Raw genomic sequence first — 15,456 nt, forward strand, 5'->3', positions numbered from 1 at the left:
GCAGAAGCTGTGTGGTGCCCTGGTCCCTGTGTCCGCCTGCACTCTGGTCGGAAGTTCCCACATGGGTTCCTGGCTGTGGCAGGAGAACCACGCAGATCCCGACACAGAGGATGAAGGCCCTCGCCACGGTTCCCGGTGCCTTCCTCTGCGAGGTCTGGCTGGGCTGTGCCTTGCTCAGGAGAGGATAGGTGTGAGATTGGTGGGGCCACCCGGCACTGCCCCCCTCTCCTGCCTCATCTTGTCATCGTTGCGGTCAGCGCCCCACCTGCTGGGTCCCGGGTCCTGGGTCCCCGACACGGCTGAGCAGTGCGTGTCTCGTGTGGTGCAGGAGCTGCCGGCGTGGAGCTGCTGTTGTGATCAGGATTCCATGCATGTTTAGGTGTGAATGGTCACGCCAGCTCCTGAGGTGTGCCAGGAGCGTGATTTGGGGGAAAGGATGGCATTCCTCATGGCTTGGGCAGCACTCGTCAACCTGGCGGTGCGGAAGGCAGGTGTCAGTGCCGGCCTCTGCCTCTGGCATCTGTCCTGCTGCGGAAGGTGGGTGGGAGAGGCTCTGCCTGACCGCTTTGTGCTCTTTCTGGTGGGCACTTCACTCTGATGTTGGAAGAAACCCTTGGAGCGGCTTGGCCGTGCTCTGCTTGGCGGGCTCCAGGTCCTCCTGCCTGAAGCACTGTCACAGGAAGGCTCCCGGAGACCCAGCTCCCCAGTTCCTGTGCGGGCTGTGGACTCCAGAGGGAAGCAGGGCTTGTGCGGAGCCACGGTGCCTGCAGGAGCAGCTTGGGCCCCAGACAGAGCCTCTGGTCATTGAGCGTGGGGGGTCCCAGGGCAGGTTTCTGGTCCCGGGCCTGCGACGTGGGCCTGGATCTGCTTGTTGCTGCTAAGGATTTGGAATTTGAATTATTTCCTGGGTAGCTGGTCCACGGGGAATGAGGGATGTTGAGAGGGTCAGTCTGTCAGCTGTGGAGAGAGAGGAGGCGGGCTTGGAGGGCGGTTCCGGAGGGCCAGCCTGTGCTCCTCTCATCCCATCCCCTCCCTCCTGGGGCTTCCCCGGCCCTGGAGAGTGGAGGATGTGCAGCTGCTCCTGGCCGGGGTGGGTGGCCCTGTCCTCCCAGCCTGGGGGGTGTCCTCTCTCTGGGCCTGGGTGGGTGGGCCACCCTGTTGCTCGGGGCAGTGGCTTGCTTGTGGGACCTTCTCTGCTCAAGGACTTTCTCCCTATCCTGAGAGACACTCTGTGGCTGCGGTGTAAAAAGGAGGGTCCCTCATCCTCCGTCAGCCCTTGGGCTCGGGCAGGGGCTTCTACCCTGACCCAGAGGCCCTCACCCCAACAACTCCAGTCCCCAGCAGGAATCCCCTTCCTGTCTCTGGGTGGGCCTGTCCTGGACAATTCACAGAAATGGGATCACACACTGTCCTCAAGGTACATCCGCGGTGTGGCCTGGACGGTGCCTGGCTCCTGTCCCAGTGTGTGGACGGCCGTTCGGTTCTGTGTTGATCTTTCAGCTGCCGATGGACAGTTGGCTGCTTCCCCCTTCGGGCTGTGGCCAGTGGTGTTGGCTTTTGCAGGATTTGTGTGCGGGCTTTTGCATGGACGTGTTTTTCTCTCTCCTGGGCGTGTTAACTGGGAATGGAGGTGGTTAGTGTCTTTGAAGGATTTAAAAAGAGGTGTCGAGGCCGGCGCGGTGTCTCACGCCTGTAATCCCAGCACTTTGGGAGGCCGAGGCGGGTGGATCACGAGGTCAAGAGATCGAGACCATCCTGGTCAACATGGTGAAACCCCGTCTCTACTAAAAATACAAAAATTAGCTGGGCACAGTGGTGCGTGCCTGTAATCCCAGCTACTCGGGAGGCTGAGGCAGGAGAATTGCCTGAACCCAGGAGGCGGAGGTTGCGGTGAGCCGAGATCGCGCCATTGCACTCCAGCCTGGGTAACAAGAGCGAAACTCCGTCTCAAAAAAAAAAAAAAGGAGGTGTCTGGTTGTCTAGGTGCTACGACGTTGGACAGCTAGGTTGGTAAGAGCTGTTTTCTCCCGGATGGTGCTTGGTTTTGAGGTCTGGAGGTAGGGTGGCGTTGGGCTGCTGCTGGCCTTGCTGTGAGCGTGGCGTGGAGCTGTGGGGACAGCGCTGCTCTTACTGGGCCATCAGTGGTGCTCAGGGCAGATGCCCACGGGGACAGGTGGCTCAGCTTCCCCATGCCCGTGTTTCTTGTGGTTGGTGAGGAGGGACAGAGCTCGGTGAGGAGGGACAGAGCTCGGTGCGGGGCTTTCCTGGCCCGGCCGTGTTGCTACCTGCTGCAGAGGGTGCCCCCTAGCGCCCCCAGCACCCCCAGGCTCCCTCAGGCCCTGCCTGGAACCCAGCATGGTGGGGACTGCAGGCCCTGCCTCAGGGCGCCCCTGCTGGCCCCCTCCAGTCCTGCAGCCTCTGATTTGGAGGAGCCTACAGTGTGTGGCCTGTAGGTGTGTGTTGGTGTGGCCGCGGTCACCTTTGCCGGGCCTGGCTTCCCTGAATGGATGCTGGAGCACGGGGACCTGTCCCAGCTTCTCGGGAGGTCCTGCCTGTCCTCTGCGTGTCCCTCTCACCTGCCCTTCTGTCTGTAGCTCCCGGGGCTGCAGCTGGCAGCACCGGGTCTCCTGCTCCTCCCTGCGAGCGGAGCTGGGCTCATTCCATTCTTTTTTCTTCATAGGGGTTGAGTGGGCTGGGGGACTCCAGGAGATGGGAGTCCACGCTCACGCCTGTCTTTTCTTTCAGTTGGAGAGAGGCGATTTCCTCTCGGAAGAGTGGAGGGAGCGAATTGCCAACACGAGGTATGGCCGGCATGGGGCGTGCAGGGCATGTGGGGTGTGCTCACGGGCGGTCGGGGGCCATGGCACTGGGAACCAGGGACGAGCCCTCGCTCCTGCGCTGATTGTGGCAGAAAAGAGGTTGGCGGGGACAGGAGGGGCACCTTTCCCTCACGCTGGGTCTCTTCGGACCTGCAAAGCAGACGTGCCTGGCGGGTGGAGGTCTTAGAGCCCCATCAGCCCCTGTCGGCATGAACCTGCTCCCGCTGCCTGTCCCCTCGACTTGGGGACACTGTGGGCCCCTCTCGCCTGGGTCCTGGGCTTCTCCCCACTCAGGCGTGGTCTGGAGGTCGTCTTGTCTCTCTGTCCACCCATCCTGAAGTAGCTGTCACCCACGCGGTGCAATGAGAGAGTGGCCCCTCCTGATCCCAAGCCATCCCTGCCCGGCCTAGGCCCCTCTGCTCCACCTCACACCTGGGCCGGGGAGCTCAGGGCACTGTCCAGGTCTGTTTGTCCTGGTAGCTGGTGTTGGCTGGCTCTGTGGGAGTGGGCTGGGCCACTGTGCTCTCCACCAGGCAGCCCGTGTGTGGCCATGGCGCCTCACTGCATCCACCAGGGACCCTAGAGGTCCAAGGCTCTTGTGGTGGATGCTGGGGAGGTGGGTTCAGCAGCTGGCCAGGCCCTGCTCCCGCAGTCCCGCCATCCTTTCCGCCCCCTTTGTCCTCCGTGTGTCCCTCGTCCTCTCCACTCCCTCACTTCTGTCTTCCCTGTGCCCCCCTCCTCCCGAGTGTGCTCGTGGCTTGTGGTTGAGTGTCCCCCATGGACAGGGTTTTGGGTTTAAGTAGAAGATGAGGGTTTCTTGGCCAAGCGCAGTGGCTCACGCCCGCAATCCCAGAACTTTGGGAGGCCGCGGCGGGCGGATCATGAGGTCAGAGATCGAGGCCATTCTGATTAACATGGTGTGAAACTCTGTCTCTACTACAAGTACCGAAATTAGCTGGGCGTAGGGTACGTGCTTTTAATTCCAGCTACTCGGAAGGCTGAGGTAGGAGAATCGTTTGAACCCAAGAGGTGGAGGTTGCAGTGAGCCCAGAAATTACCACTGCACTACAGCCTGGCAACAGAGTGAGACTTCATCTCAAAAAACAAAAAAGGCCGGGCGCGGTGGCTCACACCTGTAATCCCAGCACTTTGGGAGGCCGAGGTGGGCGGATCACCTGAGGTTGGGAGTTTGAGGACAGCCTGACCAACATGGAGAAACCCTGTCTCTACTAAAAATAAAAAATGAGCCAGGCGTGGTGGCACATGCCTGTAGTCCCAGCTACTCGGGAGTCTGAGGCAGGAGAATGGCTTGAACCCTGGAGGCAGAGGTTGCGGTGAGCCCAGATCCCGCCACTGCACTCCAGCCTGGGCGACAAGAGTGAAATTGTCTCAAAAAAAAGAAAAAGAAAATAGGAGTTTCTTTCCCAAGTTTCCTGGGTTTGCCCTTGTGTGTGAACTTGCTTCGGGTTGGGGCACTGTGCCCGCCGGCGGGTGTTCTGCCCTCTGGAGGGAGTCGTGCTGACCCTGTGGTGTCCCCATCCCATGGGGCTGTGGTGGGAGCGCAGGGCAGTCTGTAGCGGTCGGGCCGCGATTGCTGTCTTGTGAGAAAGTCTGAAGAAGCCAGGAGATTTCCTGGCGTCCTGTTGACATCTGGGCTCGGCCCAGGCTCTCACAGTTCCTCTCCAGGAGCTGCCACTCGCCCCGGCCCTGGGCTCAGCCCGTTCTGGCTCCAGGCAAAGTGTGCAGGCCTTGACCAGGAGGGGCTCCTACCCCAGGCTGCCCACTGGTTACAGGACCTTGCCCTCTATCTGGCCCCAGCCTGATTTCCCTTAGCCGTGTCTGACCCGAGATGGCGGTGGCTTTGGAGGTGGCCTCGTGGAGCGTCCTTCAACACCAGCTTCCCCACGTGTTTCTGGCTCATGCCTCTCACCTTCCTTGGCCACCCAAGCTCAGTCAGCCTCACTTCTAGCCTTCCTAACTGCAGCCCTGAGTGGAGACACAGGCGACCCCACGACCCTCATTTGGGGATGGTGGCCTGGGAAAGCAATGCTGGGCCTGGAAGGGAGCCGTTGGTTCCCCCGTCCTTGCCAGGGTGTCTGAAACGCTGCAAGGACTCCTCGCCCGGGGCCCACCGTCCGCAGTCTCTGCAGCAGCTGAGCGGGAGCCTCTGCCCTGCGCTCTCTGTTTTGGCGTAGCCCCTGCTGGGCCTCTGTTCCTGGCCACCGCCTTCTTCCCTCAGCCTGTGGGTTTGTCACGGCTGCTCTTCCCACCCTGTGTGGGCTGCTCGTGAACCTTCCCCAACCGCTGGACTCCAAAGCCACCAAGATTCAAAACGAGTGACTTGGCCACGAAGCCTGTCCCCTCTGATTTCAACTCCATTCAGAAGAAACCGAATTTCCTTTTCTCTGCACCTGAAACCTACACCATGAGCTCGGCTGCGTGGGCTCGGCCGTGTGGGCTCGGCCTTGTGGGCTCGGCTGTGTGGGCTCGGCCGTGTGGGCTCGGCCTTGTGAGCTTGGCCGTGTGGGCTCGGTCTTGTGAGCTCGGCCGTGCGGCTCGGCCCTGGCGGTGGCGGGCGGGTGTGGGCTCGGCCGTGCGGCTCGGCCCTGGCGGTGGCGGGCGGGTGTGGGCTCGGCCGTGCGGCTCGGCCCTGGCGGTGGCGGGCGGGTGTGGGCTCGGCCGTGCGGCTCGGCCCTGGCGGTGGCGGGCGGGTGTGGGCTCGGCCGTGCGGCTCGGCGTGGCGGTGGCGGGCGGGTGTGGCAGGCCCGGCCGAGCTTCCCGGCACTGAACCGGAGTATTGTTTTGCAGTGTTATATTTGTGAATAACTTTGCCTTTGGTCCTGAGGTGGATCACCAGCTGAAGGAGCGCTTTGCAAACATGAAGGAAGGTGAGGCCCTCCTCGTCGGCCCTGCTACTGTGAAAAAACGTGCTTGAGGAGCGGTGTCCTGCAGAAGGCAGCTCAGACTTGGGGCCTTAGTCTCCCAGGACGCAGGCGGTCTTTCTTTCTTCTTTTTTTTCTCTTTTGATTGACAGTCTTGCTCTGTCACCCAGGCTGGAGTACAGTGGCATAATCTTGGCTCACCGCAGCCTCTGCCTCCAGGTTCAAGCAGTTCATGTGCCTCAGCCTCCCGAGGAGCTGGGACTACAGGTGTGCACCACCACGCCCAGCTACTTTTTGTTTTTATCTTTTTTTTTTTTGAGACGGAGTCTCGCTGTATCCCCCAGGCTGGAGTGCAGTGGTATAATCTTGGCTCACCGCAGCCTCTGCCTCCTGGGTTCAAGCGTTTCTCCTGCCTCAGCCTCCCGAGTAGCTGGGATTATAGGTGCGCAACACCACACCCGGCTAATTTTTGTGTTTTTGGTAGAGATGGGGTTTCACCATGTTGGCCTCGAACTCCTGACCTCAGGTGATCAGCCTGCCTTGGCCTCCCAAAGTGCTGGGATTACAGGCATGAGCCACTGCACCCAGCACTGGAAGCTTCTTGAGGTGAGCCTGCAACTTGCTTATGGCCAGCTGACCACCGAGGGGCAAGAGTCCCCTTTACTCTAGGCCCAAGCGCATGGTGCTCGGCATCCATACTGAGCAGGAGTGGGGCTCTCGGGTGTTTTATTTTCTCCCTCCGGAGAAAGGTTGTCAGGCCTGTGCACAGCCCTTGACACTGTTCTGAACTTCAGGCCCTGGCGTAGTTTCCGGAGCAGCCAAGTGAACCTGCTGCCTGGATCCCAGTCTTGTAGGTCAGGGTGGGACCCAGACCACAGTGTGTGGACTGCCCCTTCCCCTAAACATGGAGACTGAGCGTGCTGTTGCCCCCCAGCCGCTGCCTCCCTCCCAGGCTCTTTGCCAAGCCCTGCAGCAAGGGCCACCTCATCTTGTACCAGCGGACGTGGCTTCCACAGCCACCGCTGGGCTCAGAGACAGGTGCTCTGGGGGTGCCCCCTCCCGACTGCTTCCCACCCCTCCACTCCAGAGAGACCTCCAGGGGCCAGGGGAGAACGGAGGTGGGCTCCTAAGGTCTTCCAAACAAAACCCAGAGGGTCTGCGGCTGCCTTCAGCACTGCCCCACAGCTATGGGGGTTTGGGGGGTGCTTGTGTGCCTGCATCTGCATGCCTGTGTCTGTGTCTGTGTGTGTGCGCCTGTGTGCCTGCGTGTCTGCGCGTGCCTGCGTCTGCATGTCTGTGCCCGTGTGCATGCCGGCGCGTGTGCGCGCCCCTGTGCCTCCATGTCTGCTTGTGTGTCTGTGTGTGCATGCAGGCCTGCGTGTCTGTGCGTCTGTCTGCCTTACGAGTTTATTTGCCTATCTGTGTGTGCGCGCGTGTGGCGATCGTGTTTCTGAATTGTCTTAGAGCTCCATGAGGACACCATGCTTCCCCACCCAGTCGCTCCCACGCCTCAGGAGCACTCCAGCCTCCCTGAACCCTGCGGCCCCGTGTAGGAAGGCAGCCTTGGCTGCCTCAGCTCCTGCCACCTCCTCCACGGTTCCCGTCCTCGCTGCCCTAGAATGCTGCTTCTGGCTGTGTCTCGCCAGCCTTCTCCGCACGCTCAGCCACGGTGGCTGGGTCAGGGTACTGCAGTGGTGTCTCCTGTGCGGACCCTCCCCCAGGGGCTCTGATCACCCTTCACGTGCCCGTGAGCGCCTGTCAGCCTGGCTCTGCAGCCATAGTTGTGGCCCTGCTCGTGTCTGAGGTCGTGTCGTAGATACTGGCATAGCCTGTGTGCGCAGCCTAGCCCTTAAACCGTTCTTCCTGCTCCTCCTCATGGGAGTGGTGCCTGGAAAGCCAGGCCTCGGCTGGCTCGGCGTCCAGGAGAGTACAGCTGTAGAGCGGGGAGGGGGCTCTGCGTGCGCCTGTACACGTGGATCCATTTTGGCTTTTCCAACCCAAATGCCATATTATTTTCTTTCTATGTGTAGAAACAGAGACTGTTTCTTTGAACACTGCGGTTTGGCTCCTAACACCAGTAGCACGAGGTTCTCCCTGCAGCACACACGGGCTAGCCCCACAGGGACTGTCCGCAGTGACCCTGGCACCCAGCAGCAGCCTTGCAGAGGGAGGCTGAGGGCTTCCTTCCGGCCTGTCTGCATCTGTCACTGACAGGACAGTTAGAATCCCTGGGTTCAGAGGTATTGGAAGGAATTCTGCATGGCTGGCGACAGTAGACATCCACAGTTGGGTTCTATTCCTGTTTCTGTACGTCTTGGGGGTTTGCCCTTCTTTCTGCCTCTCAGACCTTAGCTTTTGTTTTTGTTGGTTTTTTTGAGGCGTGGTCTCTGTCCTTGGCCAGGCTGGAGTGATCGTAGCTCCCTGCAGCCTTGACCTCTGGGCTCAAGTGATCCTTCTGCCTCAGCCTTCCACGTGGCTGGGATCACACACTTGCACCACCGTGCCCAGCTAATTTTTATTTAATTTTTTGTAGACATGGGGTCTCTCTGTCTTGCCCAGGCTTGTCTGGAACTTCCTGGCCAGTCTGTCTGCCGTGGCCTCCCGTAGTGCTGGGTTTACAGGCGTGGGCCTCCGCGCCGGGCCCGCAGTGGGTTTTGAAGAAGCTGCTGCACACGTGTCAGCTGGCCTTGCCTTCCTCATTTAACAGAAGAGCCCGGGAATCACGCGGGGCAGCGAGAGCTCCTTTTCCGGCCACGTCTCGTAGCAGTGGTTGCCCGGGCACTTCCGCAGCCGAGTCCCCAGCCAGGCCGAGTCGCTGTGCCTCAGGAGGCTCCTCTGCAGAGCCCACTCCACCCGGGGAGATGCTGGCTCAGGGTCCAGGCTGCTGGGACTTTTGTGAGGACTCGAAACTTTCTTCTTTGAGATGGAGTCTTGTTCTTTTGTTCAGGCCGGAGTGCAGTGGCGCAATCCAGCTGACTGCAACCTCCGCCTCCTGGGTTCAAGAGATCCTCCTGTCTACCCCTGTGGAGCTGGGATTACAAGCGTGTGCCACCGTGCCTGGCTAACTTCTTTGTATTTGTAGTAGAGACAGGGTCTCACCATGTTGCTGAGGCTGGTGGTGAACTCCTGACCTCAGGGGATACACCGGCCTTGGCTTCCCAGAGTGCTGGGACCGTAGGCGTGAGCTGCCGCGCCCAGCTGAGAAGGTTTTTAGTTTGTAGGAGACCGGGCGTGGTGGGTCACTTGAGGCCAGGAGTTCCAGACCAGCTTGGCCAACATAGCGAAACCCCATCTCTACTAAAAAAATTCAAAAATTGGCCAGGCGCGGTGGCACATGCCTGTAATCCCAGTGCTTTGGGAGGCCAAGGGCAGGCAGATCACAAGGTCAGGAGATGGAGACCATCCTGGTCAACATGGAGAAACCTGCCCATGTCCTGTACTAAAAATACAAAATTAGCCGGGTGTGGTGGCGCGTGCCTGTAGTCTCCGCTACTTGGGAGGCTGAGGCAGGGGAATCACTTGAACCCGGAGGTGGAGGTTACAGTGAGCCGAGAGACTCGGTCTCCATTAAAAACAAAGTTACTTGTAGGATAGGCTTAAGCTTGGAAGGCGCTCCGTGGTTTTGCTCGTAGGCAGGTGTACGGGACTCGGAGCCCAGCGTGAGCGTGCGTCTGTGTGTTCTGTGGTGTCACTCCCTCTGTGTCACCTCGATTGGTGTCTGCACTTCGTCTCCTCTCCCCTGTGTGGCAGTAAGCAGCGATTGTGTTTCAGGTGGCAGAATCGTGTCCTCGAAACCCTTTGCACCTCTCAACTTCAGAATAAACAGTAGAAACTTGAGTGGTAAGGAACTCTCCCGTTGTTAATTACTAACATGGGTGATTTTAAGCATCTGACATGCCTTATTCCCAGCTCCCTCCCCCTCGGCCCTGTGGACATTGATGCTGGATCCTTTTTTGGGGTGGGGCCATCCTGGGCACTGCAGGGTGCTGAGTGGCGTCCCTCGCCTCCGCCCACTTTATGCCGGGAGCACCCCGGTCATGACAGCCACAAATGTCCCCAGACAGCACTGTGTGTCCTCGGGGCAGAGTCACTCCTGGGGGAGGGAGGCGTGAAGGATTTAAGGGACTCTTTCGGACAGGGACAGCCCCTCAGGGGAAGTAGTTGGCCCCTCCTGCGCCCCCTGCCAGCCTTGTGTGTGGCGTGCTCTGTCCGGTCCCAGTCCCTGAGGAGTGCCTGCCCGGGAAGTGCCTGTGTTGCTGGGGGCTGGCCAGGTGCAGCCACGATCTACCTTGCTTCCAGATCTCCCCCTCCTTTCCCATTCCACTCGGCTGGGCTTGTGGCCGTTCTGAGGCTAGAGGTGCCCAGGCCAGGTGCCGTTCCATGGTGCACCTCCCTGGCCCGGCGGTTGAGACGGCCTCTGTGGGCCACTGTGGCCTGACTCAGTGTGGGAGGAGAGGGAGGATGTGTGCAGCTCAGGGTTCTGTCCCCTGGCTCGCCCTTGGTGGGTGAGGTGGGTGTGGAGGGGCTGGGCGGGCTCAGGCCTCACCTTGGTCTGTGGCTCCTGCAGACATCGGCACCATCATGCGTGTGGTGGAGCTGTCGCCCCTCAAGGGCTCGGTGTCGTGGACGGGGAAGCCGGTCTCCTACTACCTGCACACTATCGACCGCACCATAGTGAGTATCTGGCCACGCCCCGGCCGCAGGGCCGCCCTTGCCTTACCTGCACGGGCCTCTGAGACCCTCACCCCAGAGCCCTGAATGCCCCACCTCTGCCGCCCCGGGCCCGGGCCCAGCTGCTCAAGGGCTCAGCATTGCTGGCACCACAGGACCCACGAGGTTCTCCCAGGCACCGGGCATGTCTGGTGAGGGCTGAGCCCTTGTCTGCTCCCAGCCCCTGGGGTGGGATGGGGCCATGGGAGATGTGTGACCATAAGGGTCCTGGCTGCCATATCCAGAGGCCCCTGTGAACAGGAGTCCCACATCCCTTTCCCACTTTGTTTGATGTAAGAGGGTCCATGGATGGGGGCTGGGATGCTTCTTCTCTCCCTGTGCTTCCCGGTGTCCTCTGACAGCCCTGGGCCAGTGTGGGGCCTGCCTCCCCCTAATGGTGCTTCCCTGACGGTTCCCTGAGCCTCCTGCCGTGTGGGCGGCGTGGCCCTCGACACTGGGAGGCTTCCCCTGGTCTCTTTCCCGTCCTCTGGGTGGGCACTCGGTTTCTGTGTTTTGGGGTCTCGGCGGTTTTCCTCACTGTGGTGCTGGTGTGTCCGGACCCTCCCTGCTGGGTGCTTAGAGCTTGCACTGCAGACTTCCTGGGGAGCACTGATGCAGGCTCCGGCCGACCGCCCCAGGCAGAGGCACGTGCCCTTCCCACTGCTCCCCTGAGGGCCCTGGGATGAGAGGCATGGTGAGCTGAGGTTGAGGCTCTGGGCGCTACGCCCACCGTGCGGCCCCACCCCGGGCAGTTCTGCTGCCTGCTCAGCTTGGTCCCTCGCCTTCCTGGGTGTTTCAGTGCACCCTCTTCCAGAAGCCACATTCCAGGCCTGTGTCCGTCCTGAAGGCTTAAAGCAGCCCGGACCCAGCTGTTGCGTGCTGGTGAATTGAGGGTGATGTCTGGCCGCACCTGGGTCCGTCACATCCGCGTTTGCTGTTGGGGGCTCCAGCTGCACACCTGGTGTCCCCAAGTACCAGGACAGCCTCCCCCGCTCTCCGAGGAGCTGCTGTTACCTGGGCGTCCAGACAAATCCGAGCAGAGATTGGGACTCCCTTCTAATGAGGTTTCTCTTTCTTCTTTTTAGCTTGAAAACTATTTTTCTAGTCTGAAAAACCCAAAACTCAGGGTAAGTTTGTGTATTTTCTCCCATGTGGGAGAGGCAGAGCCGTGTGGTGGGTTCCCGAGCCATGACTGGAGCGCAGCCCTGCCCCCTCCCACCACTCCTTCCATCCTCTCCCCACCGCGTCCTCCCCGCCCTCCTCCCACCTTTCCCCTGCTTCTCTCTCTCCTTTCTGTCTCTGTCTCTCTCTGTGCTTTGCCTTGTCTTCAATGGTCTGGCCTGGGTCATCCTTTTCCTTGTTGATACCCATTTTGGGGGAGGTGGCTTCGGTTAGTTGTGGTGATGGGGTGAGTTGCACTGAAGGGTTGAGTGGGTGAATGGCCTGTGCTCACTGCTGGCTGCTTTTTCCGGAGGCCTCGGGGGCTGCACGTTGCACTTGTCTCCCCTCGGTGTCGAGTGCAGCTCCTGGGCCGCCACTGCTCTGCACTTCTGAGGCAGGCTGTCCCCGCCTTTTGCAGTGGTGCGGAAGCCTGTCATGGGAGCTGCAGTGGTGGCCCTGCCCACTGGTGCTTTTGCAGCCTCACACTCGCCTGCTTATTTGCCACCAAAGCTGAGAGGCTGTTTGTCCAAGTGTCCCTTCCTTTTGGAGGGTCAGATGAGATCAGTGTGTGGAGAACCCCACCCGCGAACAGCTCTGTCACTACCTGGATTTGTAGCTGGGGCTGGGCTGTAACCCAGAGCGTGGTACCCCTTGGGGTCCTGTGTCCTTCCCACCGTGCTTAGGGAGAGCAGGGAACAGCCCAAGGTGGCTGGTGCGTCCTGTGTTCTTCTTGTGTGTCACAGCGTCCCACGCGTGGGCGTTAGCGCCTTTCGCTGAGAGGAGAGGGGGCAGGGGAGGCTGTGGGCTGTGGCTTCTGGGTCGTGGTGCCTGAGGCTTATCTCGTTTCATTTCTTGGATGTGGCTCTTTCTCCGTGGCCCATAGTCAGGCCTTTTACTGATGGGTGTGTGTGATCCTGGGAGTGGCTGTGAATACAGTCATCTGTGTCCATGGGTCACATCCTGCCCTGTGAGGCCCCAAGCAGCCCACTGCTGTCTCTGGGACTCAGCCTCCTGATTTGTGCCACAGAGGATTTGCAGAGGACAGACAGAGTTGGGCCTGTGGCCCCCTTGAGTCTGAGCTCCGCGTGCCCCTTGGTGCAGGAGGGCTGTGGGCAGCACCAGGGCTCACTGGGGCTCACTGGGGCTCACTCGCTCTCCTTCCAGGAGGAACAGGAGGCAGCCCGGCGCCGCCAGCAGCGCGAGAGCAAGAGCAACGCAGCCACGCCCACCAAGGGTCCCGAAGGCAAGGCAGCTGGCCCTGCGGAAGCCCCCACGGTAAGCCCCACTTGGCTACCGCTGCTGGGGGCAGTGCCCCCGACCCGGGAGACCCCATTGCCGGGAGGCTTCGCACTCACTCACCCCTGCCCTTCCCTTGGGTCCTCCAGGACTCTGGTGCTGAGGAAGAGAAGGCGGGAGCAGCCACCGTGAAGAAGCCGTCTCCCTCCAAAGCCCGCAAGAAGAAACTGAACAAGAAGGGGAGGAAGATGGCCGGCCGCAAGCGTGGGCGCCCCAAGAAGATGAGCACTGCGAATCCCGAGCGGAAGCCCAAGAAGAACCAAACTGCACTGGATCTCCTGCACGCTCAGACCGTGTCTCAGACGGCGGCCTCCTCGCCCCAGGGTGAGTCTCCCCTACCCCACGGAGCCCGCTCTCCCCAGTGCAGAGGTCTAGGGGCCCCTCTGCTGGGACGCCGCCCTCCTGAGCCCTGGGTATCCAGGGGGTCCCGGGAGCCTCCCTGGTGTGGCTGTGCCTTCGGGGCGGCCCCGTCCTGAGGGGTACTGGGCACTTGCCTCATGCCGATGCCTGCCCACTGCTCTGCTGCAGATGCCTACAGGTCCCCTCACAGCCCATTCTACCAGCTACCTCCGAGCGTGCAGCGGCACTCCCCCAACCCACTGCTGGTGGCGCCCACCCCGCCCGCGCTGCAGAAGCTGCTAGGTGAGTTTGAGAGCACAAGGGGGCCAGCAGAGGGGGCTGGGCTTGGGGCGGTCCTGGGAGGACCATGGGTTGTGACTCTGACCTCGAGGCAGCCCTCATGACCCCCATGCTGGACCCCACTGAGGTTCACCTAGGGTGGGGGTCTGCCTGCTGCAGGGGTCAGGAGGGGCTCAGATGCAGCCTGTGGGCTGTTTGAGGTCTCGCTCAGGAGACACTAGGTGACACTTGGGACATCTGTGGTTGTCGTGACTGGATGGTGCTGCTGGCCGGGGGCGGGTGCCGGCTAGGGATGTTGCTTGGGACCCTGCAGTGCCCTGTGCAGTGGACATTCGGCGGAGCAGGGGCTGGGCCCGCGTGTGCTGGGAGCAGGGGGCATGTGGTGTGGGCCCCGCAGGGCTCTGCCAGGCTCCTGCCTCCTGAGCACCTGCCCCAGCCTTGTGCTTGTTTCTGACGGCTCCCGTCTTCTCACCCGGGCTGCGCCTCTCTTCCCAGAGTCCTTCAGGGTCCAGTACCTGCAGTTCCTGGCGTACACGAAGACCCCCCAGTACAAGGCCAGCCTGCAGGAGCTGCTGGGCCAGGAGAAGGTGGGTCCCGGCCCCTCAGACTCCTGCCCGCACGGAGGCAGGCGGGTTCCTGTTCCTGGTCCCCGTCCGTTCCCTGCAGCAGGGGTCCTGGAGCGCAGGCCTGAGGGGCTCCCTCCTTCCCTCACCTGCTGTGAGAAACAAACTTACCTGTTTGAAACCCAAAGAATGGACTGAGAGACCCAGACAACAGCGAAGCAAGACCCTTCCTATGGTTTTGCCAGATCTGGTGTCTCAGGGCCACACCCAGCAGTTTCAGGCAGCAGCGCTGCCCCCGTCCCACAGGCTGAGGACGGCGGGGTCCCAGTCCTCCCGGGTGTCGCCTGGTAGTTGTTGGGCTGGGGCTCTAGGTGTTTTCTCTAGGGTTGTCCTGCATTTTGTTGCTGCCCACAATGCGTTGCAATCCTAGTCAGCTCAGGGGCTCTTCACGTACCTGACGCACAGCCTGAGTAGGGCAGGCTCGTAAGAACAGGCAAAGCAGGCTGGTGAACGTTCATCTTAGCCTCAGCTTCTTTGCTTTGGGTGAGGCAAGTAATCAGGAGGGGGCTGGGGAGGCCGAGAAGCAGGCGCAGGCATCAGAGATCCAAGCAGGGGCCTCGCATGTGCCGTCTCCTGTGGTGTGCTGACCTAAGCCGATTCAAGGCACTTGGTCTTGGAAATGGACCACTGTTTACATGAATCCCTTCACCTGCGGTCCCGGCCGTGGGGCACCCCCACACCCCGATCTCCCCCAGGGAGCCGTGGAGGACCTGTCTCAGTGCAGAGCCAGGTCCAGGCTACGGGTGGAAGTTGCGGCGGCCCAGAGGTAGCTCCAGAAGCCGCTGCAGCCATGAGGTCTGCTGTCTCTGAGCCCTGCTTTGCATTTTGGACTTAGGTTTTGCTTTAAAGAAGCTTACAGGGCCGGACGCAGTGTCTCGTGCCTGTAATCCCACCACTTTGGGAGGCCAAGGCGGGAGGATCATGAGGCCAGGAGTTTGAGACCAGCCTGACCAACATGGTGAAACCCCGTCTCTACTAAAAATACAGAGATTAGCTGGGCATGGTGGCGGGCACCTGTAATCTAAGCGACTCTATAGGCTGAGGCAGGAGAATCACTTGAACCCGGGAGGTGGAGGTTGCAGTGAGCTGAGATCACACTGTTGCACTTCAGCCTTGGTGACAGACAGAGACTTCGTCTCAAAAAGAAAAAGCCTACAGGGTGCTTTGAGGACAGGCACACGCATTGCTTCCTGTAGCCGACAGTAGGCCGGGCCGGGGCTCTGTTCCTGCCGCTGTCTGGGCGTTGTCCCGTGGCAGTGGCTCCTGGCTCTTCCCTCGGGGCAGGCCAGCGGGGCACTGCAGCAGGCTTCCATGCAGAGCCATGCC

General features: G+C 60.9%; 1 protein-coding gene across 17 annotated transcripts in view; it reads left to right on the forward strand.

Annotated features, from left to right (window-relative positions):
* The window catches only part of DOT1L (DOT1 like histone lysine methyltransferase), a 66,602-nt gene that overhangs the window by 33,291 nt on the left and 17,855 nt on the right, over nucleotides 1-15,456 (forward strand). For 16 of the 17 annotated variants that reach the window (XM_078361428.1, XM_078361432.1, XM_035284333.3 and 13 more), the window contains 9 exons: nucleotides 2,746-2,801; nucleotides 5,628-5,707; nucleotides 9,473-9,541; nucleotides 10,269-10,375; nucleotides 11,497-11,538; nucleotides 12,737-12,847; nucleotides 12,958-13,192; nucleotides 13,397-13,510; nucleotides 14,003-14,094. In XM_078361428.1, the coding sequence (XP_078217554.1) occupies nucleotides 2,746-2,801; nucleotides 5,628-5,707; nucleotides 9,473-9,541; nucleotides 10,269-10,375; nucleotides 11,497-11,538; nucleotides 12,737-12,847; nucleotides 12,958-13,192; nucleotides 13,397-13,510; nucleotides 14,003-14,094 (906 nt within the window). The remainder of the gene's footprint in view (nucleotides 1-2,745; nucleotides 2,802-5,627; nucleotides 5,708-9,472; nucleotides 9,542-10,268; nucleotides 10,376-11,496; nucleotides 11,539-12,736; nucleotides 12,848-12,957; nucleotides 13,193-13,396; nucleotides 13,511-14,002; nucleotides 14,095-15,456) is intronic. The other variant, XM_078361426.1, reaches the window with a different exon arrangement.

This window comes from Callithrix jacchus, chromosome 22, assembly GCF_049354715.1.
Source record: "Callithrix jacchus isolate 240 chromosome 22, calJac240_pri, whole genome shotgun sequence".
NCBI lineage: Eukaryota > Metazoa > Chordata > Mammalia > Primates > Cebidae > Callithrix > Callithrix jacchus.